Raw genomic sequence first — 23,152 nt, 5'->3', positions numbered from 1 at the left:
AAAAGGAAATTTTAGATAGTAGTTCCAGGCGCAGATGCGATCCTGTGCTCAGGATGTGCCCTAAATTGAGAAGGATTTGAATCACATGCCAGAAAATGATCCAACCCCTAACTGCCCCTGGGCTATCATTATATTCCTCCCACCAATTGTATTATATTTATAGTAAAGTCATTTCAATACTGACCTAAAGAGTAGTAAATGCATTGGTCATTATCAGTCTCTGATCCAACAGGTCAATGACATGTATGCTATTAATCGAAAGAATACTCGCTCTCTGGACAAATCTTGAACATTTTGACAAATCAAAAATATAAAAAAGGACCTTAGAATTGTTCCAACATTTTATTTATATCAAGTTTAACACTGATGGGGAGAAATTCACAGTAATATACTATTAAATGTGAGTTTTAAATTAAAAAACAAAATGTTTACTCCCAGTAATAGAAATGCACGTTGTAGTGATATTTATACTTGGCCACAACATCATTGCAAAATCTGTCATCTGAAAACAAAAGCACAAGATATTTACAATTACACATCGCTGTATATCCGTTTCTTGACTGAGTAGTGCACTATACATAAAATATCTTTCACAAAAGGCACCAAGAACCATAGGAAAAACATTGCTGTATCCAGTGTCAAAAGAAAAATATATAATAATAATAATAATAATAATAATAATAATAAGTGAACCTCCCAGTGAAAATAAACTATTTCATGCTATTAGTCAAGAGGACCTTTGAATGACCTGAGGCACACTGAAGCTCATCTGCTGGATTAGATAGGTAGTGTACCACAATGGAATGAAATGTGAAAATATATTGGGCACTACTAGAGTTTATACTAAGATGAAATGCAATATACCAATCAATGTCTACTATATCATCGGCTTTATCCAGTGTACACTCAGGGTTCCGACAAACAGGGCCGAGACGTCTGTGCCTGACGCAGGGAAGAGCGAAGGGATGGATAAATTAAGTAGGCTTTATGGGACATATTTTTGAGTGCAGACCCATTACATCTTTTGTTTGCCTGAATTTGTGGGTTTTACATACCAGTCAAGCTTCTGGGAGAGCGCGATGATCCCTTTTTGATACACTTAGGGTTCCAACATCTCAAGTGGGGATTCTGGGAATTTTCAAACAGTTGAGGAGCACTGTTATAAGCAAGCTTTTTTTTGTTTTTGATTGCTTGATTCATTAGCCAAATTATTATTGAGAAATGATTGCAGACACAGGTGAAACTTGTTATTTGTGCACAATAGAACAAACAGGATGAAATGACATCCAGCAACCTGATATGGAAATGTTTGTGTAGAGATGACACCTACTAAGGGATATCAAAACAGAAAACGTGCTTTAAGAATCAATTTTGTAAATTGACCATAAGCATTGACTGATGTTGGTATTGAAATGACCAGACAAAAGGAAGATAACAATACATAATACATTCATTTTGCAGATGTTCAGATGGGGTTGTGGAGGGAGGGGTGGGCCTCAGTCCTGTGATAAACTTCCTACTATGGTTTCTTTTTAGAGTCAAACACTTATCCAAGCAAATGTGACCTCACTTTTTCCTGGATATGAAATTAAGCAAATATTTACATAACATTTTTAAAATAGGTCTGTGCTTTTAATAAAAAAACAATAATTTAAAATTCAAGTTCATACATAAAACCATTCCAAAGTTAAAACCAAATAATGTACAAATAAATCACTGACATACTGTAGTTTGTGATGAGATCAGTATTTTGTCAAGGAGTAGTTGTATTTGCAGATTTTCAAACATTTAAGAAACTATAGGCACTGAGGGAAAGGGCCACAGGGAATTCAGCACTGTCCAAGGACACTTAGAAACTGTCCCAAACCACCTGCTCATGTACTACCCTGCACTCTCTTCGCTCTTCTCATAGGCTCCAAACATATAGCTAGGTCATGTGCTAGGGAATTTGGACATCAATATTGAAATGCTTACATTTTCTATTCAAATGTTGTGACATTTGGTTTGAAATAATCAAACCAAATGGCAGAGAAAGTAGACCTGATTATGTGGAACACTCATCGATGTCCCAGGTGACAATAGTTTGGAACAGTGACATCCTGTCACAGGGACTCTTTTCATTGTTGCCAGGAGAATGAATGCATTATTCTCCACTTTGTTTCTTGGTTGAGTTACTAAATGACAGATACTCAAACTGACTTTGTTCTTTATCAACTCTGGGACTGAAAACGTTGCTGATATACTCCACGTCCAGTTAAAAGAAAGGCCTTAAAGTTACAATTTGGGGCAAAACAATTATTTTTCTAGTTTGGTATCAACAATGTTTATGTCAAAGAATAGAACATTGTTTTCCACTGGCATTTTTGAGAAAGAGTCAACTGTAAACAATAAGAGAAACAATTTGTAGTGATTTTGAGGTACTTCTGAGATTGTTCTCTGTCCCCAAAATGTTAATAGAACCAACAAAGGGAATAACAAAAGGAAATGTTTGAAAGGGTCCAGAGGCTACCTCTGAACCACATCACTAATTTCCTTGATGCAGGTGTGCAAGTTGTCCAGAGCAGGGCTAGCCCCCAGGCCACTGAATGCTCCTCCGCTTCCAGAGGAGGACGATGCCCGCAGCTCCTGCAAACTGAGCTCCAATTTTCCCACGGCCTCCCGGAAGGCGAACTTGTTCCGCATCTGTGGGATGCAGTCCACGTAGCCTGAGCAGTAGTCTAGCAGCTGGTGGGCAGCGTCTAGGACCTGGCTGCTGGAGGAGGGCTCAGGGCTGCTGTGGAGGGCACCTCTCAGGCACTCAGCATACTCCAGCAGAGCCTCCTTACTGATCGTCTCCGGTTGAACCCTCTCTGCCTGCTGCCGAGTCCGACGCAGAAGCTTAGAGCCACCAGAGGGGACTGTGGATGAGCCAGTGCTGGTGGCACCGTTAGCCATCTTAGTAGGGGTAGTGTTGTTGGCAGAGGAAGAAGAGGCTGAAGGAGGTGGAGGCACTTGTGGTGGTGGCACTGACGGTCTCCCTGTTCCAACTTCCCTTACTCGTCCCGGCCGTTTCACCCCATCACCATTGACCTCCACAGCCACCCCGGCCTGCTCCTCTCCATCCCCGCTGTAGGAGTGTCCAAGGAGGCGCAGAGTGGGAGGGGGAGGTGGGGCACATTTAGGCTTGACCAGCCGTGGTCGGTCCCGGTCCGCTTGATGCTCTGATAGTAGTTTGAAGCGGTTCCCCTGAGAGTCCATCCCCACCAGGTGCACATCGACCGAGCCATGCTTGAGTGTGGGAGAGATCAGCACTGGAACCTTGTGGTTGTGTGGAGCCGCTGACAGGCCTGATCCCACTGTTTTGGAGGGGGATGACCATCCCTGACGGTCCTGTCCTCCTGCTTCCAGAACCTCCCTACCCCGTAGGGTCCCCGAGGGACAATATGAATCTGCTTCACTCCCAACGCCAGGAGCTCTCACCACCCCAGAGCTTCCCCCCACCACTCGGGGAAGCAGCTTGGCTTTAGGCCGGTCCCTGATCTGAGCTGTGCCCTCATCCATGTTACGGAGAAGGGTCTCAGAGGTGTGTGCTGCCCCGTTCTCAGGCTGCGAGGTGGTGGAGGCAGTGCGCTCTAGAGGAGGCTTACTGCGGTTCCTGGGTAAAGTCAGAGCCATCCTCTCCAGGTCAGGCAGCCCTGCAGACATGGAGGTGGTGGAATTGGACCTGGGGAAGGGCTTGGTTCCCCCACCCCCCTCCTCGGTCCCAGTGGACTTGCCAGTCCGTAGCCCTAAGGTCTTTTTGATGAGGCGGGGGGTGAAGAAGCCTGCCAGGCCTGCCCAGCTGCTGCTACTACTACTGCCCACCTGCGAGGGCGGCGCCCCAGAGGTGTGGTTGGCAGAGGCCTTTTGTCCAAAAGTGGCTCCACAGCAGCGTGACTGGACGTGGTTCCCCTCTCCGTGGGACGGTGAAAAGCCCAGGCCATCTGCCTGGGGAAGAGGGGGAGGAGGGGTGCTAAAGCCAGTCGTGGGCTCATACTTCTTGTGAGGCTGGGTCTCCATCTCCCTGAACGAGCTGCTCCTCTTGGGTGGCGTAGGCAGGCTCTGCTGCAGCTGGGAGGAGGGAGAGTTGGAGGAAGACTTCTTCTTCATGAAGGAACTGAAGAAGCCAGCCTTGCGGTCCCGTGTGAACGTGGTCTCCTTGGAGTCCTCCAAGAGACTGCTGGGGGATTTGTCCCTCTGTTTCCGAGGCAGAGCAGGAGAGCTGCCTGACCGGCCATCCCCTGACAGCAGGGTGGCTTCCAGACCTGCAGAGAACAGAGGACAGGGAGTTAAACAGGTACAAGAACTACAGAGAACAGGGGGTTAAACAGGTACCAGACCTGCAGAGAACAGAGGACAGAGAGTTAAACAGGTACCAGACCTGCAGAGAACAGAGGACAGAGAGTTAAACAGGTACCAGACCTGCAGAGAACAGAGGACAGGGAGAAACAGGTACCAGACCTGCAGAGAACAGAGAATAGAGGACAGAGAGTTAAACAGGTACCAGACCTGCAGAGAACAGAGGACAGGGAGTTAACCTCTTGGTGTTAGGGGGCAGTATTTTCATTGTGGTGACCGCAATTTACGGGGGATTTCTCAACCAAACGTGAAGAACAAACAGAGCTATTTCACCTACAAAAATAATATTTTGGGAAAAAATGAACGTTGGCTGTCTACCTGGGAGTCTCGTGAGTGAAAACATCTGAAGTTCATCAAAGGTAAACAATTTAATTTGATTGCTTTTCTGATTTCCGTGACAAGTTTGCCTGCTGCTAGCAAGACATAATGCTATGCTAGGCTATGATAAACTTATACAAATGCTTGTCTAGCGTTGGCTGTAAAGCATATTTTGAAAATCTGAGATGACAGGGTGATTAACAAAAGGCTAAGCTGTGTTCCAATATATTTCACTTGTGATTTTCATGAATAGGAATATTTTCTAGGAAGATTTATGTCCGTTGCGTTATGCTAATTAGTGTCAGATGATGATAACGGTCCCGTTCACGGGCTGGGCGTCACTACAGGTTAAACAGGTACCAGACCTACAGAGGACAGGGAGTTAAACAGGTACCAGACCTGCAGAGAACAGAGGACAGGGAGAAACAGGTACCAGACCTGCAGAGAACAGGGAGAAACAGGTACCAGACCTGCAGAGAACAGAGAATAGAGGACAGGGAGTTAAACGGGTACCAGACCTACAGAGAACAGAGGACAGGGGGTTAAACAGGTACCAGGCCTACAGAGAACAGAGGACAGAGAGGTAAACAGGTACCAGACCTACAGAGAACAGAGGACAGAGAGTTAAACAGGTACCAGACCTACAGAGAACAGGGAGTTATACAGGTACCAGACCTACAGAGAACAGGGGGTTAAACAGGTACCAGACCTACAGAGAACAGGGGGTTAAACAGGTACCAGACCTACAGAGAACAGAGGACATAGCCCAAAACCATTGAATCTCACAGGCTGGCTGCCAATTTGCTTTGACTACAGCCATATCCTCCCTCTCCAGAGCCATCCCTGTTTCAATAACTTTGTGGTGACAGCTTGTACTAGAGATGCGAAGCGGCTCTGTATGTGTAATAGATGAGCGCCAGAGTGAGCAAGGCACCAGCCTGAGTCAGAGAAATGAGTGAGCGTATAAGGGTTGACAGGAACATAAATCGCCTTTGGTTTTTACATAAGAAAACATGCAATAAAACATGAATGACAACATGGCAAAAACCATACAAAATATGATCTGCTTTTAATTGAGGTATTGGTACATACGTATGCAGTCATTCTTAGTGATCTTTAGAGTTGTGCGTGTTGTGTGGGGAGGATGCAACAGACAGAGACCGGAGGATTACAATTCAAATCCTCAATCGTCATGTTAATAAAAAAGATGACAGACATGAGCGCAGACATGAGCGCAGACGCATACAAACAGACCTATTTACCCAGCTCCCTACAGCCCTTCAGGTAAGGGAGGAAGATAGAGAGAGGATTGAGAATGCCTTTAATCCAAACCCTTTCTCTGTTGTGATTGTGTAATGGCACCACCTGTGGTGACTACTGGGTGAGGTGTTCCTGTGACAGCAGCCCTTGTCCTCAGTCTACAGGCATGGTGGCGGGCAAGGCAGGTACCTGAGGGGCTGTGGGTGCTGGCTGTGTGTGTCTCCTGCCTGCAATCCAGACCCCCCTCGATGTTCTCCTTGTTCTCCGTATGCTTCTTGAGCGTGCGCGACTTGGAGGGCAGCAGGGGCATGTCGTGGCTGAAGGAGTGTGGTGACGGGCCGTGGCCAGAGGAGGCCGTCTTACACAGCTCCTCTGCTACCTCTACAGAGAGAGAGAGGGAGCCACAGGAAAGGAATGCTTAATGAAGTGGACATTTACATTAGACCGTTATACACATTGAATCCCTTGCTAGAAATAGTAGTACTGCATTAACTGGAATAACTGAATAAATCAATGCTGAGTTTATAATGGTTCTCTGAAAACCCTTCGTTCTCCCTGTACTCCCCTCACCTCAGTTCAGCCTGCCCTTTCCTCATCCTCACTCAAATATCATCCTCCGTCTCTCCCTGAGGCACCAGGCATGCCACTCTGAAAAGGCCCTACAGGAGATGTTTACGCATAATTAATGGCCATTATCTATCTTATGTCCACAAATGCCTCCGCTTTAGTGCCAAAACTGACAGGCTTGAAGAGTCAGGCAGCAGAAGGAAATGCCTCCAAGAGAAGTGTATCTGACCGTGTTTCAGCCATGAGGGTAGTAATGTGACTGTGTCGTATCTGACCGTGTTTCAGCCATGAGGGTAGTAATGTGACTGTGTTGTACAAGTACCTTCAGAGATGCTGGAATCGTGGAACATTGTCTCAAAAGCCTGGTGGGTCTCGGCAAACGAGGGTCGGTCCAACGGGCTCCATTGCCAGCCTGATATCACACCAAAACAAAGTTAATGTTATTTCTTACTCCATTGACAATTTAGGTTATAGAGCTTCTATGCAGGACATACGTGAATGGATGATAGTGCGAGGGACTGTGTGTGTGTACTGTGTGTGTGTACTAAGTGTGGTGCCCATACTCACAGGCTCTCATCAGCTCGTGGACCTTGGGGGGACAGCCCTCTGGCTGCTCCATGCGGTAGCCCTTCTCCAGCAGGTCGTATACCTGAGACAGGTCGATCCCTGGGTACGGAGACATACCGTACGTCGCTATCTCCCACAGCAGCACACCGAAAGCTGAAGGACGAGAGACCATCATAGGATGAGAAACACGCTCACACGAAATGTTGACTGATTTAGTACACGCGTTGACTGAAAATCTGGCTCTGACTCACCCCACACATCAGACTTGATAGAAAAGGTGTTGAAGGCCAGGCTCTCGGGAGCGGTCCACTTGATGGGGAACTTGGCTCCGGCGTGGGCCGTGTACGTGTCCCCCGTCATCAGCCTGCTCAGCCCAAAGTCAGCCACCTTCACCACGCTGTTCTCCCCCACCAGACAGTTCCTGGCTGCCAGGTCCCGGTGGATGAAGTTCTTCTTCTCCAGGTACTCCATGGCAGAGGAGATCTGCGTGGCCATGTAGAGCAGCACCACTGCGTTCACCTCCTCCCGGTCACACTCCCTCAGGTAGTCTAACAGGTTGCCATGGGGCATGTACTCTGTCACGATATAGAAGGGAGGCTCCAACGTACACACACCTGGACAGAGGCAAGCCAACAGAGGTCAGAGGTAACTACGCCTCGAGTCTAGAAACAGCCGGTAGAAAACCCATGTGCTGTTAGTAAGTGGAGCTGTACTGTGAGCAGCACTGACCTAGCAGCTGCACCAGGTTGGGATGTTTCACCTCCTTCATGACTGCTGCCTCTTTCAGGAACTCCTCCACCTCCATAGTGTCCTCCTGGAAGACAAACAAGCAGAAAGGTCTATATTCACTGGGTTCATTCAATATCTTAGTATCAGGATACCAAGGTGAGCGTAACAAGTTAAACTGTGAATAAACATATCTCCAACATTGAGTTCCATGTTGATGTAATACCACATTTCACCAGCAGATGGTGACCATCAACCACTAAATACCACATCCCATTCATATTACATAATCCCATAGAGGATTTCACAAAATAGACACACAAAAGATGGAGATTTTACATGCGTCCACCAATCTTTATAGAGAGACCAACCTTGAGTGTTTTGACTGCAACAGTGAGGTTGTATTTCTTCCAGACTCCCACGTACACCTCTCCGTACTGCCCCCCTCCCAGCTTGTGCTTCATGGTGATGTCGGTGCGCTCCATCTCCCACTTGTCGTGGATGGGCGACACACCGTAGACGGTGGGCTTGTTGCACTTGGGTGCCGGGTAGTGGAGCGTGGTGACCAGGCCATCGGCCACGGTGGAGTGGTGGTGGACCAGTTCGGCTAGGGTGCTGAAGCGGCTCTCTGCTGTGACGTAAACCTTGGGACAGACAGACAGACAGGGACACACAGGGGTCAGCACCGTGAGGAGAAACAAGAGATGGCCAACAGAGACAGAGCATGAACATTAGCAGGGGCAGAGTAGTTTCACAACAAAAGTGAAGAAAAGGATGAGAGACAGCCCATCTGTAGGTCCCAGACACTAGCTACCTTGCCATCTGAGGCGGTGTTGATGCGGTAGTGGTAGACACGCCCCTCGTAGCGCAGGGAGATGGACAGCTGTCCTGGGCTGCTCTCGCTCTCCCGGACCAGGAAGCTGCCGTTGATGAGGCTGCTTAGCAGGTATTCTGCAGCGCTGCGCGAAACTGGCCCGTGGTACCAGCTGTGCTTCTCCAAGCTGTTGACAGGCGTGATGTAGTTGCTTGGCACCCAGCCCTGGCCATTCTTGGAGCGCACCTCGCTCCACTCCCCATTCTGGTTGTAGCCAAGCACCCTCAGCTTCTCACCTGGGCAGAGAGGGACAGGGAGACAGAGTCAGGTAAAAGGACATCATCTTCAAACATTTAGAGACACTTTAGGACATTAGCATCCCTTGAAGTTTTTGGTTCCTTCATAGGGTTTAAATGGCCCCCGTTGATGCTTCCTTTAATACATTCCCAAAAAGTAGGTCTGGCCTACGCATGTAGTGACTTGGACTGCTGCTTTGTTTGCGTCCTATGAGGTCAACGGTGGAGACGGGAGGGAGTGCAGTACAATAGAGGAGCTGTGAGTCTGTGTAGCTGAAACACGCCCTGGCTGTCTGGCAGCTCCCTGCAGCCCTTCAAAGCTGCTCCCAGTGAGAGGATAATGACAGTGAGCTGTTATGGCAGCGACAAGACACGGCCTGGAGAGGGGACAGGGAGCGCCGCCAAGCTTTCTGCAACTTAACCTCTCTTCTCTCTCTCACCCTCCTACTCACTCTCCCTGTACATCATGGCCTGAGCTGAACATGCTGCAGACTCAATACCCTCTGGTGCCACAGAGGATATAGCTACAGGCTTCATTAACACTGGACAGCCGGGGAGGCAGAAAAACATTGGGCTGGCCTAACCAGTCACACTAGACAGTTTCCTCTGCGACACACCGTGGGGAGCCAGAGAGCTCCGGGTGGAAACACAATGTCAGGCGGCCTGCGGTGGACATTACTGGTCTGAGGCATGGCATTGATCTGAGACATGGCATTGATCTGAGACATGGCATTGATCTGAGACAGCGATTAAGGGCGGCAGGGCCACCAAGTCACTCTCTGTGATCACCCAGCAGGTGGATAAACCCTCCTGGGTTTATGCACCTGTTATTATTACAGTTGAAAGGATTCCACATTAAAAGTGCATTAGAGCCTAACAAGGGTGTGGGAGGGCAAGCCTGCCTGCCTCTTCCTTGGGCATGCAGTGACTCACAGGTAGGGGCCCCATACCTCGAAGCAAATCATCTTTAGATAACGAGTGGTTTGCGATGATGCAGGGTGAGGAAATTAAACCAGGTTATCTATTGGGACGGCAGCTATTGATAAAAATCTCTTTCAGAACACATACCTTTCGTAATGCTCAGCGTGTTGTCGCCACTGGCAACAAAGTCATAAAGTGCAACAAAGAGGTTAGGGTCGCTTTCGGCAGCACCCAGCAAGTTCTCCTTGGAGCTCCAGCGCACCGCTTCCGTCAACGCTGCCGAGTCCAGGCCAAAGGGTCGGTGGAGGGCCTCTGGAGGGAGGGAAAGGGAGCGATAGAGAAAGAAAGTGGTTGGTGAATGGTTCAGTGAAAGTCAAACGGCCTAAAAATATCTGTTGAAATCTCACGTTCAAAATACATAAACCACATGAGTGCCCCAGGTATGCCTAACAAAACACGTACCTACCTTTTAGGGACCCCAAACATGCATCCCTTTCCAATGGCCCACCTATGTTTTGCCTAAATTCTTTATTTCACCCAAACATCAGTTTCTGTTCCTTTAACAATCTGCACTAATCAACTGTGAAATAGGCTACCATTTACCAGTGATAGCTTAATATCAATAGCTGTCCAATTAATAGGCAGCTGGAGTCTACCAACATAAACAGAAAGAGCTATGTTGGGCCCGTCCACATCCGTTACCCCCATGTAGGGCCGACATGTCAGCCTAACACACTCTTCCTCAAAACTGCTGCTGGGTTGAAGGGTCCTCAAATACATACTCTGCATGTCCACGCTCAACATTGACTCGCTTCACTTTCCAAACACACTAATCTGAGATCTGAGGACTAGGTCCTACAGGAAGTCACTACTTTCTTCTTCCCTGCCTGTATGTAAAGAGTGTAGTAGCTGTGGGGAGGGGCTCTGTCGGCGTCTGTGGGTCACCACGCCCACACAACATGCCTGAGCCTCAATAACTCCTTAACAGCTGCCAACAAACTCTAAAGCATGTCTGGGCAGCTGCTGAGTGGGACTTACCCACTGTTAGGGAGAGGAGTGAATTAAAGACAGGTAGAGGGGAGAGGATGAAAGAGGCATTGAAAAGAAAGTCGAGAGTTGGCATAAAATGTATGTAAAAAACAAAACAATGATTGCAAAGTTAAACAAACTAAACAACTGTATGCACAAAGACTACTTTCACTCCGTTACCGTGGAATTACCCCGATACAACTAAGGAATGACTGGTTACACCACAGTGGGTGGCTTTTGGCCATTATTTGGGGCGATAAGACGCGATAAGAAGTTTTACTTTGACATTTTAAACAAAAAACAATATTTGCAAATTAAACCATACAACTCTGTGCACAAGGACTACTTAACAATTTCCATTGAAAACGTTACATAAACATTTACTTGAAGAACAGTGCAGATGCAAAGTTTGGTAATGACGGCACAAACGGCAAACCGTCATTCTGTTACCAAACTTCGCATCTGCTGCACTGTTCATTGCCATCATTGGTTTTAGTTTGACATACATTTTAAAAGTCTCAGCGTCACTCTGTTTACAGTGGAATTGCCCAAAAACAATAGCATCTGAGAAGTTAAAGGGATAGTTCACAGCAGTTTATGGACAAGGTACGACAGCAATCCATGCTTTGGTCTGGTTTCTCTGGCACGGTTTCCACATGTTAAAGTTTTTGCTTTTGTGGCACAAATCCCATTTAAGTCATTGGACAAAATATTTGCATTTTCACACATCATGTCCAAAAGTATCTAAAATGTATTGTGAAGGTCAACAAAGTCACTGATAGATGATTTGAACATGATGCGCAAAAAAATGATATTATTGATCCCATGACTTGAATGGGATTTGTTCCAAATGCTAAAATGTTAAACTAAACCAGAAAATGGATCGCAGTCATCCTTTGGCGATAGACTGCATACAGGGTAAGGAAACCAATATGGCATTTTGGTGAACTTGCCCTTTAAGATATACACTGTGTAAGACTGAGTTGAATTAAAGCTTAACCTCAAATATGAAGTCCTGCATCTTATTTTTTTACATTTTTATTTCACCTTTATTTAACCAGGTAGGCCAGTTGAGAACAAGTTCTCATTTACAACTGCGACCTGGCCAAGATAAAGCATAGCAGTGTGAACAGACAACAGAGTTACACAAGGAGTAAACAATTAACAAGTCAATAACACAGTAGAAAAAAAAGAGAGTCTATATACATTGTGTGCAAAAGGCATGAGGTAGGCGAATAAAAAGTTGATCAAATGACCCAAATCTCCAAATCCAGCCTAATGAGTGTCACACGTGAAATAGAGAGTAAAACAGGAAACACACTGAACTACGCATTGCTCCATTCTAAAACACACAGAACTACGCATTGCTCCATTCTAAAACACACAGAACTACGCATTGTGCCATTCTAAACACACAGAACTACTAAAGTAAAACATTGCTCCATTCTAAACACGCAGAACTACTAAAGTACACATTGCTCCATTCTAAACACACAAAACTACTAAAGTACACATTGCTCCATTCTAAACACGCAGAACTACTAAAGTACACATTGCTCCATTCTAAAACACACAAAACTATAGTACATATTGCTCCATTCTAAAACACACAGAACTACTAAAGTACACATTGCTCCATTCTAAAACACACAGAACTACTAAAGTACACATTGCTCCATTCTAAACACGCAGAACTACTAAAGTACACATTGCTCCATTCTAAACACGCAGAACTACTTAAGTACACATTTCTCCATTCAGCAAGTAAACTACACAGTACACTACATGGCAGCAGTATAGTTAATCTGTCAGGACATCTCCTAAGGACATTAAACTGGCCTAGTGGTCAGGTGTGACTCTGCCCTGTCTAGAGCTGATGCTCTCCCACCTTTGTTCCCCACCAGCATATGATGCAGGTCTGTCGCTGTCAACTGGCTCAGCCACAGCTCCCAGTACATCTTCCAATTATTCCCAGTCAGCCAGGGCAATCCCAGTACAGATGCCTGACCCAGTCAGCAAGGACAATCCCAGCCAGGACAATCCTAGTACAGACGTCTGACGAGTTCCCTCTCTCTTAAAACTTCTCCACAAGAGGGACTGGGTGGGAGGGAGGGAGAGAGGGGCTCGCTGTGTGTGAGACATAGGAAATCTGAGCTCACTGGGGGAGGTGAGTTGTGGTGGAGGTCTCTTGAGGAACAGAGCAGAGCGAGGGGTAGGGGCAGTCTTGAGGTCAACAGCAGATGGCTGTTGCTGAGATGCCGCTTGCTGAAACACACTCATAGCCTCCAGGGGGAGGCGGGGGGGCAAGAGGCACTACAACTGCTACAGGCCCTGAATTTCCTGTCAGAAGAACACTGCTCAAGCATATCACACTATTACAAATATTTTTATTCAGTCAGCCTCAAGCCTATTTTTAACTGAGAGCTGGAGAATTTCAACTCATAAAGACTCAAGAAAACGGCTAAATGTATTAATTCAATCAGTCAATTTTTTTTATCAATTAAGATTGATCTTTGAATAAGAGTTTGGTCAATCAATGATGAAAGAAATATAGCTGATCCCTGAAATATTAACAACTAAGCAACAACCACCGTTTGGCAAAACCATGTAAAAGGTTCCATAACTGGCAATCACTGACAGTGTCACCAGCAAAGCACAATCACACCACCTCCTCTATGCTTCACGGTAGGAACCGCACATGCAGAGATCTGCTCACCAACTCTGCATCTCACAAAGACCAAAAGGACAGATTTCCACCGGTCTAATGTTCATGTTTCTTGTACTAGAAAGACTTCTGATTGGTGTCTTTTACTACTGGTTTCTTTGTAGAAATTCAACCATGATGCCCTGATTCACGCAGTCTCCTCTGAACAGTTCGTGTTCAGAAGTGTCTGTTTCTTGAACTCTGTGAATCATTTATTTGGGCTGCAATTTCTGAGGCTGGTAAATAATGAACTTATCCTCCGCAGCAGAGTTAACATGTGGTTTTCCTTTCCTGTGGCGGTCCTCATAAGAGCCAGTTTCATCATAGCGCTTTTTGCGACTACACTTGAATAAACGTTCAAAGTTCTTAATTTTACACATTGACTGACCTTCATGTCTTAAAGTAATGGACTGTCGTTTCTCTTTGCTTATTTGAGCTGTTCTTGCCATAATATGGACTTGGTCTTTTACCAAACAGGGCTATTTTTTGTATACCACCCCTAACTTGTCACAACACAACTGATTGGCTCAAACGCATTAAGGAAGAAATTCCACAAATAAATGTTTAACAAGGCACACCTGTAAATTGAAATGCATTCCAGGTGACTACCTCATGAAGCTGGTTGAGAGAATGCCAAGAGTGTGCAAAGCGGTCATCAAGGTAAAGGGTGGCTACTTTGAAGAATCTCAAATATATTTAGATTGGTTTAAGCCTTTTTGGTCACTACATGATTCCATATGTGTCATTTCATAGTTTTGACGCCTTCACTATTATCCTACAATGTAGAAAACAGTAACAATAAAGAAAAACCCTGGAATGAGTAGGTGTCTCCAACCTTTTGACTGGTACTGTATATATTTTGGACATAAGACAGTAAAAATACCAACTCTGTTCCAAGTATTCCACGCATAATAGAGAGATACATGTCATCACATACAAATGTAAGCATGGTTTGAAATGGTTGTGTTTTAGTCAAATATTTTACAAATTATTTGTAATTATGTTCTGGCCCCTTGACCATCCTCAAAAAATTCCGCCCGCAGCTGAATCTGGTTGACTATTCCTCAGTGAAGCTGTTTACAACTTGAGATTGACCCACACCAGTTGGTATGTCATGCATGAGGTATGTCGTGTGCCTGTCAGTGTGCCTGTATCGGTGCGTGTGCACATGTGTGTGTGCCTTTGTGCGGTTGCAGAGGGCAGAGGACTGTGAGCAGGGACTTGACCAGTGTTTGGGTATGAGCAGCAGGCACAGTTCCAGCCCCAGACAGCTGAGACAGTGGTGCCCCTCCAGTTCTGCTTCAGCTCAATGGGCATATTGAGAGACCGACCCCCCTGGCCACCCTACCCCAACCTCTACCACTCCTGCAGCTGTTGGTAGGGTCTGTCCAGGCAAGTGGCAGCTGAACCAGCCACCTCTGCACCCTCCCAATCCCTGTGCAGGATCACATGTGAATCCTTTCACTGTGCCCTGTCAGAATACATAGCTTAACCCAACACATGACCAGGCCTCAGTCAGTGTAAAACAGTTAGCTAGTTATGAGTATTACAAGGAGACACCACTGAAACCATCTAAACCACAAGCAGTATTATGCACTACTGCCCGCTGGCCTGGGAATATCTTTAGCCACGGAGCAAAACAAAGCAACATCATGGCTATAAATACCTCCTGAATGATCACAGCTTTCAGATAGAGAGCTGGAGGAAATGTTAACAATAAGCTGAGACAATGTCACGGATGAGAGGCACACAAGACAAATCCTGTCGCTGCCGGGCCAAACAGCCAGAGAATTAATGTGGGATGAACACAGACAGACAGGCCTTTGGTTAGAGGATCAGAACAGACAGACCTTTGGTTAGAGGATCAGAACAGACAGACAAGCCTTTAGCTGGAGGACCAGTGGGTCAGAACAGACAGACAGGCCTTTGGTTAGAGGAACAGTGGATCAGAACAGACAGACAGGCCTTTAGCCGGAGGACCAGTGGGTCAGAACAGACAGACAGGCCTTTGGTTAGAGGAACAGTGGATCAGAACAGACAGACATGCTTTTAGCTGAACAGACATGGACTGCAGAGGACAGTGACACTTCAACTCCACTCTGAAGAGGGCAGTTGTACAGACAGAGATCCCCATGCAGCAATCTAGTGGAGAGGCTGAGTGGCTGAGGAGAGGCAGAGTTGGCAGTAGCCATCTGTTGTTGTTAACGAGGACACATAAATGACCCATTCACATCAAATCACAACAGTTGGGAGTCTCTGGGTGTTGGTTTGATTAGGAAAAGTGGATTGTCATCCTTAATTTATTACCTCCAGGCAAAGTGAGCATTAGTATCAACTTGACAAGTCTTCCATGCAACCTGATTTCAACACAGCAGGGGCTAATAATATTCTACCAGAGTTGAGTTACATTGTTCAACAGCACTGCTGGGGAAAGCATTTAGAACAATAAACACAACCCAAAAAAACAGAGACAATTCTAAATCACGAAACCTTCCTTAAAAACACAGATCACCCAACTATTGAATTAGGCCAACACATTTATGAAACACACTCACAATTACCATAATTGATTCCCAACATTTCCTAATCAGGGGGATTAAAATGAACAGCTGAAGTTTGATCCAGACAGATTTGAGGGGCTTTAGAAGTGGTGATGGTTGTACAAACCATAATGGAAGAGGACAGCACCAGAGCCCTTTAGGTCTGGCCAGCGCCTTAGCTGTGCTAGTAATAAGCCTTACGGGCAGGACCCCCCCCCCTACTCATCTACATCATATTCCCATAAATGTCAGTGAGCAAATAATGAGACACCGGGGTGTTGGGAAACGCCATGTACCATTCATCTATAGCCTGTGCTCCACTAGGCATACAGCAATTACAGACTGGACAGTGTAAATCAGTCACCCTAATAATGGGGCTCTAGCCCACCGCCTGCCCACCATGGCCCTTTAATTGGTTAATGTGGAGTAAGTGCGTCCCTCCAGGCTCACTCACAACACAGTAAGTATTGGTCTATATAACTCTCTGCAGTGGACTAGAGGAAGGCCATCCACAATGCCTCACATTCTGCCTTTAATCTTCCTCTTCAGGATGCACATAGTGAGGCTGAAAAATATTCCATCCATGTTCATGTTGATGTTTGTGTGAGCAAAACCAAAATACAACACCACACTATTATTGTCTCAATTAACTCCTGCAAAATGCTAAGTTACAGTACACAGTATTGTTAGTTTGGAACAATGAAAAGTGATGAGTGGAAAATTAAGTCACTTGAAAGTCATGGCATTTGGCATGCCTCCATAGATGTGCCTGCTCCTTCTGTTTACTACAAACATTTCAAGAGAACCTCTATTTTGTAACATGTGTGCAGCTCATTGGTTCACTCAGTTTGTACTACCTGAAGTACTTGTTCTTCCTGGTCTGGCAGTAGTCTACCATTGTGTTGTGCTGGGCTGGGCTCTGTGACACAGCAGAAGGGTGGAGGTATGATTGGCATCATCCACCATAAGGATACGATCCAGCAGATCCCAAGAGAGGCTCAGACAAGCAGACCGATAGGAGGGTCTTTCCCAATCGGATGGGGTGATATTGTAACTAACTAATCACCACTCAGCAGCATCACTCAGGAGAAGAGTCCCTGTTCCTGAGAATCTATTCTAGACACAGTGTTTACTGGATCACTGTCTCTGAGAACCTGTCCCAGTCAGTGTTTCCCCCACCAGGGCCAAAGGCAGACCCTCCCAGTCACTCTCCCATTGACACAACAAAGACCTGGGTGGAATGCCAGAACAGAACACCATGAGTGATGCTCACTTTACATCCTCCTCTTCATCTCAGAGAACAAATGACAGGAGCATCTCTGGCTTCAAACCTACCTTCTCCCTTATAGTACCGAGTCCCCACCTGCCTTTAACACAATAACATGCTTAGCCACAGGCTCTTTCAAGAGTAAACGTGTAAAGTACTCTAAGAGGTTGTGTGGTGGGGTATGAAAGCAGGAGAAACCTAAGAGCATTGATTAATATGAAAGATTCCTGTAGAGAAGATGACTAACCCAACCTAGCCAGGATCCAGGTGATGACACAGGTTCAAGCGGTGGGAAGTATTTAATAAGATGAGTCTGAGCTTTCTGGTTTTAGGGGGCTTTCACACCGAATTGGTTTTGAGAGGTTTTTCTGAACTTTGGTGCGTTTACCCACTTAGTTAAGTTAGTTTGGACTGGTGTGAACACTATTCGCACTCAGGAGAGCACTAAAAACGCACCGTGGTTCACCCAGAAAGGGTGGTCTCGGTCAGATTCAATTCGTACCATGGTGCGTTTTGCTGCAGTTGAGAACGCAGTCTGGACCAAACACAGGAAAAGAACCAGCAGCGCAGTAGTATTGGTTGTTTGACAGATAACATTTAATTAAATGCAGTATCAATATGGGTAAATCCATTTGAATTCAATAACTGCATACCCTTTGATTTAAAAGCAAACTTTCCTTAAATGTTTGCCCATGGAAGAAGTGGTCAGAAAGTGACTTTTTGGAGCTGAATGCCAAAACATTCAGGAGATAAAAGTGCTCAAAGTTGACCCATTTGGCATACCCCAACATACCATGTCTTAATCACTGGAAAAGATAAATGTGGAGTTGGATATCATTTTAAAGCTGACAAAACAGGGTTGTCAAGCTATTCGATAATACACACACACAATTGAAGTCGGAAGTTTACATACATTAGTTTGGTAAATCCGACCACAAGTCTATTCTCCCGATTCCTGCATACAAGCAAAAATTAAAGCAGGAAGCACCAGTGACTCGGTCTATAAAAAAAGTGGTCAGATGAAGCAGATGCTAAACTACAGGACTGTTTTGCTATCACAGACTGGAACATGTTACGGGATTCTTCCGATGGCATTGAGGAGTACACCACACCAGTCACTGATAAGTGCATCGAGGACGTCCGCCCCACAGTGACTGTACGTACATACCCCAACCAGAAGCCACGGATTACAGGCAACATTCGCACTGAGCTAAAGTGTAGAGCTGCCGCTTTCAAGGTGCGGGAATCTAACACAGAAACTTACAAAAAAATCCTGCTATGTCCTGGAACGAACCATCATTAAGGCAAAGCGTCAATACAGGGCTAAGATTGAATTGTACTACACCGGCTCCGACGCTCGTCTTATGTGGCAGGGCTTGCAAACTATTACAGACTAAAGGGAAGCACAGCCGCGAGCTGTCCAGCCTCACTCCGAGGCAAGCAACACTGAGGCATGCATGAGAGCATCAGCTGTTCCGGACGACTGTGTGATCACGCTCTTCGTAGCCGACGTGAGTAAGACCTTTAAACAGGTCAACATACACAAGGCTGCGGGGCCAGACGGATTACCAGGACGTGTGCTCCGGGCATGTGCTGACCAACTGGCAGGTGTCTTCACTTACATTTTTAACATGTCCCTGTCAGTCTGTAATACCAACATGTTTCAAGCAGACCACCATAGTCCCTGTGCCCAAGAACACAAAGGCAAACTGCCTAAATGACTACAGACCCATAGCACTCACTTCCGTAGCCATGAAGTGCCTTGAAAGTTTGGTAATGGCTCACATCAACACCATTATCCCAGAAACCCTAGACCCACTCCAATTTGCATATCGCCCAAACAGATGCAATCTTTATTGCACTCCACATTGCCCTACCCCAACTGGACAAAAGGAACATTTATGTGAGAATGCTATTCATTGACTACAGCTCAGCGTTCAACACCATAGTACCCTCAAAGCTAAGCTAAGGATCCTGGGTCTAAACACCTCCCTCTGCAACTGGATCCTGGAGGGTAGGTAGCAACACATCTCACACGCTGATTCTCAACACTGGAGCTCCCCAGGGGTGTGTGCTCAGTCCTCTGTTAACCCACGACTGCATGGCCAGGCATGACTCCAACACCATCATTAAGTTTGTAGAAGACACAACAGTGGTAGGCCTGATCACCGACAACCACGAGACAGCCTATAGGGAGGAGGTCAGAGACCTGGCCGGGTGGTGCCAGAATAACAACAAATACCTCAACGTAACCAAGACAAAGGAGATGATTGTGGACTACAGGAAAAGGAGGACCGAGCACGACCGCATTCTCATCGACGGGGCTGTAGTGGAGCAGGTTGAGAGCTTCAAGTTCCTTGGTGTCCACATCAAAACAAACTAGAATGGTCCAAACATACCAAGACAGTCGTGAAGAGGGCACGACAATGCCTATTCCCCCTAAGGAAACTAAAAAGATCTGGCATGGGTCCTGAGAGCCTCAAAAAGGTTCTACAGCTGCAACATCGAGAGCATCCGGTTGCATCACTGCCTGGTACGGCAATTGCTCTGCCTCTGACTGAGTAGAGGTCGACGGATTATGATTTTTCAACGCAGATACCGATACCAATTATTGGAGGACCAAAAAAGCTGATACCGATTAAATCGGCAGATTTAAAACTTTAAAAAAAAAATGTATTTGTAATAATGACAATTACAACAATACTGAATGAACACTTATTTTAACTTAATATAATACATCAATAAAATCAATTTAGCCTCAAGTAAATAATGAAACATGTTCAATTTGGTTTAAATAATGCAAAAACAAAGTGTTGGAGAAGAACGTAGAAGTGCAATATGTGCTATGTAAGAAAGCTAACGTTAAAGTTCCTTGCTCAGAACATGAGAACATATGAAAGCTGGTGGTTCCTTTTAACATGAGTCTTCAATATTCCCAGGTAAGAAGTTTTAGGTTGTAGTTATTATAGGAATTATAGGACTATTTCTCTCTATACCATTTGTATTTCATTAACCTTTGACTATTGGATGTTCTTATAGGCACTTTAGTATTGCCAGTGTAACAGTATATCTTCCGTCCCTCTCCTAGCTCCTCCCTGGGCTCGAACCAGCAACACAACGACAACAGCCACCACATCGAAGCAGCGTTACCCATGCAGAGCAAGGGAAACAACCACCCCAAGGCTCAGAGCGAGTAGCGCGCGCTAACTAGCCAGCCATACTCCACTTTGATGTTTTATTCCTCTATTATGGGGAGTCCCACCACGCTCTTTCTGGTATAAATAGCCAGAAAATGGGCTTCTTGTACAATGATCAGAGTCATATTTTACATGAAGTTTTCAGTGTCAGGGAGAAAGTAAATTCATAATAACACATTCAGCAATGTGTTGTTTGGTTGACTTATCTGTCTCATCTCGGGAGTTGATAGGCTTGAAGTCAAAAACAGCGCAATGCTTGACGCACAACGAAGAGCTGCTGGCAAAACGCACGAAAGTGCTGTTTGAATGAATGTTTACGCGCCTGCTTCTGCCTACCACCGCTCAGTCAGATACTTAGATACTTGTATGCTCAGTCAGATTATATGCAACGCAGGACACGCTAGATAATATCTAGTAATATCATCAACCTACACATAGTTAACTAGTGATTATGATTGATTGATTATTTTTGATAAGATAAGTTTAATGCTAGCTAGCAACTTACCTTGGCTTACTGCATTTGCGTAACAGGCAGTCTCCTTGTGGAGTGCAACGAGAGAGAGACAGGTCGTTATTGCGTTGGACTAGTTAACTGTAAGGTTGCAAGATTGGTTCCCCCGAGCTGACAAGGTGAAAATCTGTCGTTCTGCCCCTGAACGAGGCAGTTAACCCACCGTTTCTAGGCCGTCATTGAAAATAAGAATGTGTTCTTAACTAGTTAAATAAAGATAAAATAAAAGGTGTAATTTTTTTATTTTTTTTATTAATAAATAAAAATCGGCGCCCAAAAATACTGATTTCCGATTGGTATGAAAACGTGAAATCGGCCCTAATTAAATCGGCCATTCCGATTAAAATCGGTCAACCTCTACTACAGAGGGTAGTGCGAACGGCCCGGTACGTCACTGGGGCTAAGCTGCCTGCCATCCAGGACCTTGACACCAGGCGGAAGGTGTCAGAGGAAGGCCCTAAAAATTGTCAAAGACCACAGCCACCCCAGTCATAGACTGTTCTCTCTACTACCGCATGGCAAGCGGTACCGGAGTGCCAAGTCTAGGACAAAAATGTTTCTCAACAGTTTTTACCCCCAAGCCATAAGACTCCTGAACAGGTAATCAAATGGCTACCCGGACTATTGTCATTGTGGGCACCCCCCTATTTTTACGCTGCTGCTACTCTCTGTTTATCATTCCTGCATAGTCACTTTAACTATACATTCATGTACATACTACCTCAATTGGGCTGACCAACCAGTGCTCACGTACATTGGCTAACCGGGCTATCTGGATTGAGTCCCGCCACCCACCACCAACCCCTATTTTACGCTACTGCTACTCTCTGTTCATCATATATGCATAGTCACTTTAACCATATCTACATACTACCTCAAATCAGCCTGACTAACCGGTGTCTGTATGTAGCCTCGCTACTTTTATACCCTCGCTACTGTATATAGCCTGTCTTTTTACTGTTGTTTTATTTCTTTACTTACCTATTGTTCACCGAACACCTTTTTTGCACTGTTGGTTAGAGCCTGTAAGTAAGCATTTCACTGTAAGGGCTACTACACCTGTTGTATTCGTCACACTTGACAAATAAACTTTGATTTGATTCATTAAAACTCATTTTTCAAGCACTCCACAAATTTCTTTTTAACAAACTATAGTTTTGGCAAGTCGGTTAAGACATCTACGTTGTGCATGACAAGTAATTTTTACAACAATTGTTACCAGACAGATGATTTCACTTATTATTCACTGTATCACAATTCCCGTGGTTTACATACACTAAGTTGACTGTGCCTTTAAGCAGCTTGGAAAATTACAGAAAATGATGTCATGGCTTTAGAAGCTCCTGGTAGGCTAATTGACATCATTTGAGTCAATTGGAGGTGTACCTGTGGATGGATTTCAAGGCCTACCTTCAAACTCAGTGCCTCTTTGTTTGACATCATGGGAAAATCAAAAGAAAGCAGCCAATACCTAATTGTAGAACTCCACAAGTCTGGTTCTTCCTTGGGACCAATTTCCAAATTCCTGAAAGTACCACGTTCATCTGTACAAACAATAGTACGCAAGTATAAACACCATGGGAACATGCAGCCGTCATACCGCTCAGGAAGGAGATGCATTATGTCTCAGAGATGAACTTCCTTTGGTGGGAAAAGTGCAAATCAATCCCTGAACAATAGCAAAGGACCTTGTGAAGATGCTGGAGGAAACAGGTACAAAAGTATCTATATCCACAGTAAAACGAGTCCTATATCGACATAACCTGAAAGGCAGCTCAGCAAGGAAGAAGCCACTGCTCCAAAACCTCCATAAAAAAAGTCAGACTACAGTTTGCAACTGCAGATGGGGACAAAGATCGCACTTTTTGGATGAAATGTCCTCTGGTCTGATGAAACAAAGATAGAATTGTTTGGCCATAATGACCATCGTTATGTTTGGAGAAAAGGGGGGGGGGGGGGACATCGTCCCAATTGTGAAGCACGGGTGGCAGCATCATGTTGTGGGGGAGGGACTTGTGCACTTCACAAAATAGATGGCTTCATGAGGGAGGAAAATGA

The 23,152-nt window shown here is 45.5% G+C and overlaps 1 protein-coding gene across 4 annotated transcripts in view; it reads right to left on the bottom strand.

Annotated features, from left to right (window-relative positions):
- Window positions 1-327: 327 nt before the first annotated feature.
- Window positions 328-23,152, bottom strand: part of LOC109902628 (tyrosine-protein kinase ABL2) — a 38,388-nt gene continuing 15,563 nt past the window's right edge. For 2 of the 4 annotated variants that reach the window (XM_031785986.1, XM_031785987.1), the window contains 9 exons: window positions 9,994-10,158; window positions 8,630-8,925; window positions 8,187-8,459; window positions 7,819-7,903; window positions 7,341-7,703; window positions 7,090-7,242; window positions 6,845-6,934; window positions 6,145-6,336; window positions 328-4,283 (listed from right to left, as the gene is read on the bottom strand). In XM_031785986.1, coding sequence (XP_031641846.1) covers window positions 2,506-4,283; window positions 6,145-6,336; window positions 6,845-6,934; window positions 7,090-7,242; window positions 7,341-7,703; window positions 7,819-7,903; window positions 8,187-8,459; window positions 8,630-8,925; window positions 9,994-10,158 — 3,395 coding nt within the window. In that variant the 3' untranslated portion in view covers window positions 328-2,505. Of the gene's footprint in view, window positions 4,284-6,144; window positions 6,337-6,525; window positions 6,615-6,844; window positions 6,935-7,089; window positions 7,243-7,340; window positions 7,704-7,818; window positions 7,904-8,186; window positions 8,460-8,629; window positions 8,926-9,993; window positions 10,159-10,539; window positions 11,879-23,152 lie in introns of those variants that run through there. The other 2 variants (XM_031785989.1, XM_031785988.1) reach the window with 2 other exon arrangements.

This window comes from Oncorhynchus kisutch, linkage group LG13, assembly GCF_002021735.2.
Source record: "Oncorhynchus kisutch isolate 150728-3 linkage group LG13, Okis_V2, whole genome shotgun sequence".
Lineage (NCBI taxonomy): Eukaryota > Metazoa > Chordata > Actinopteri > Salmoniformes > Salmonidae > Oncorhynchus > Oncorhynchus kisutch.
This window is presented reverse-complemented; position numbering and strand designations above follow the sequence as displayed.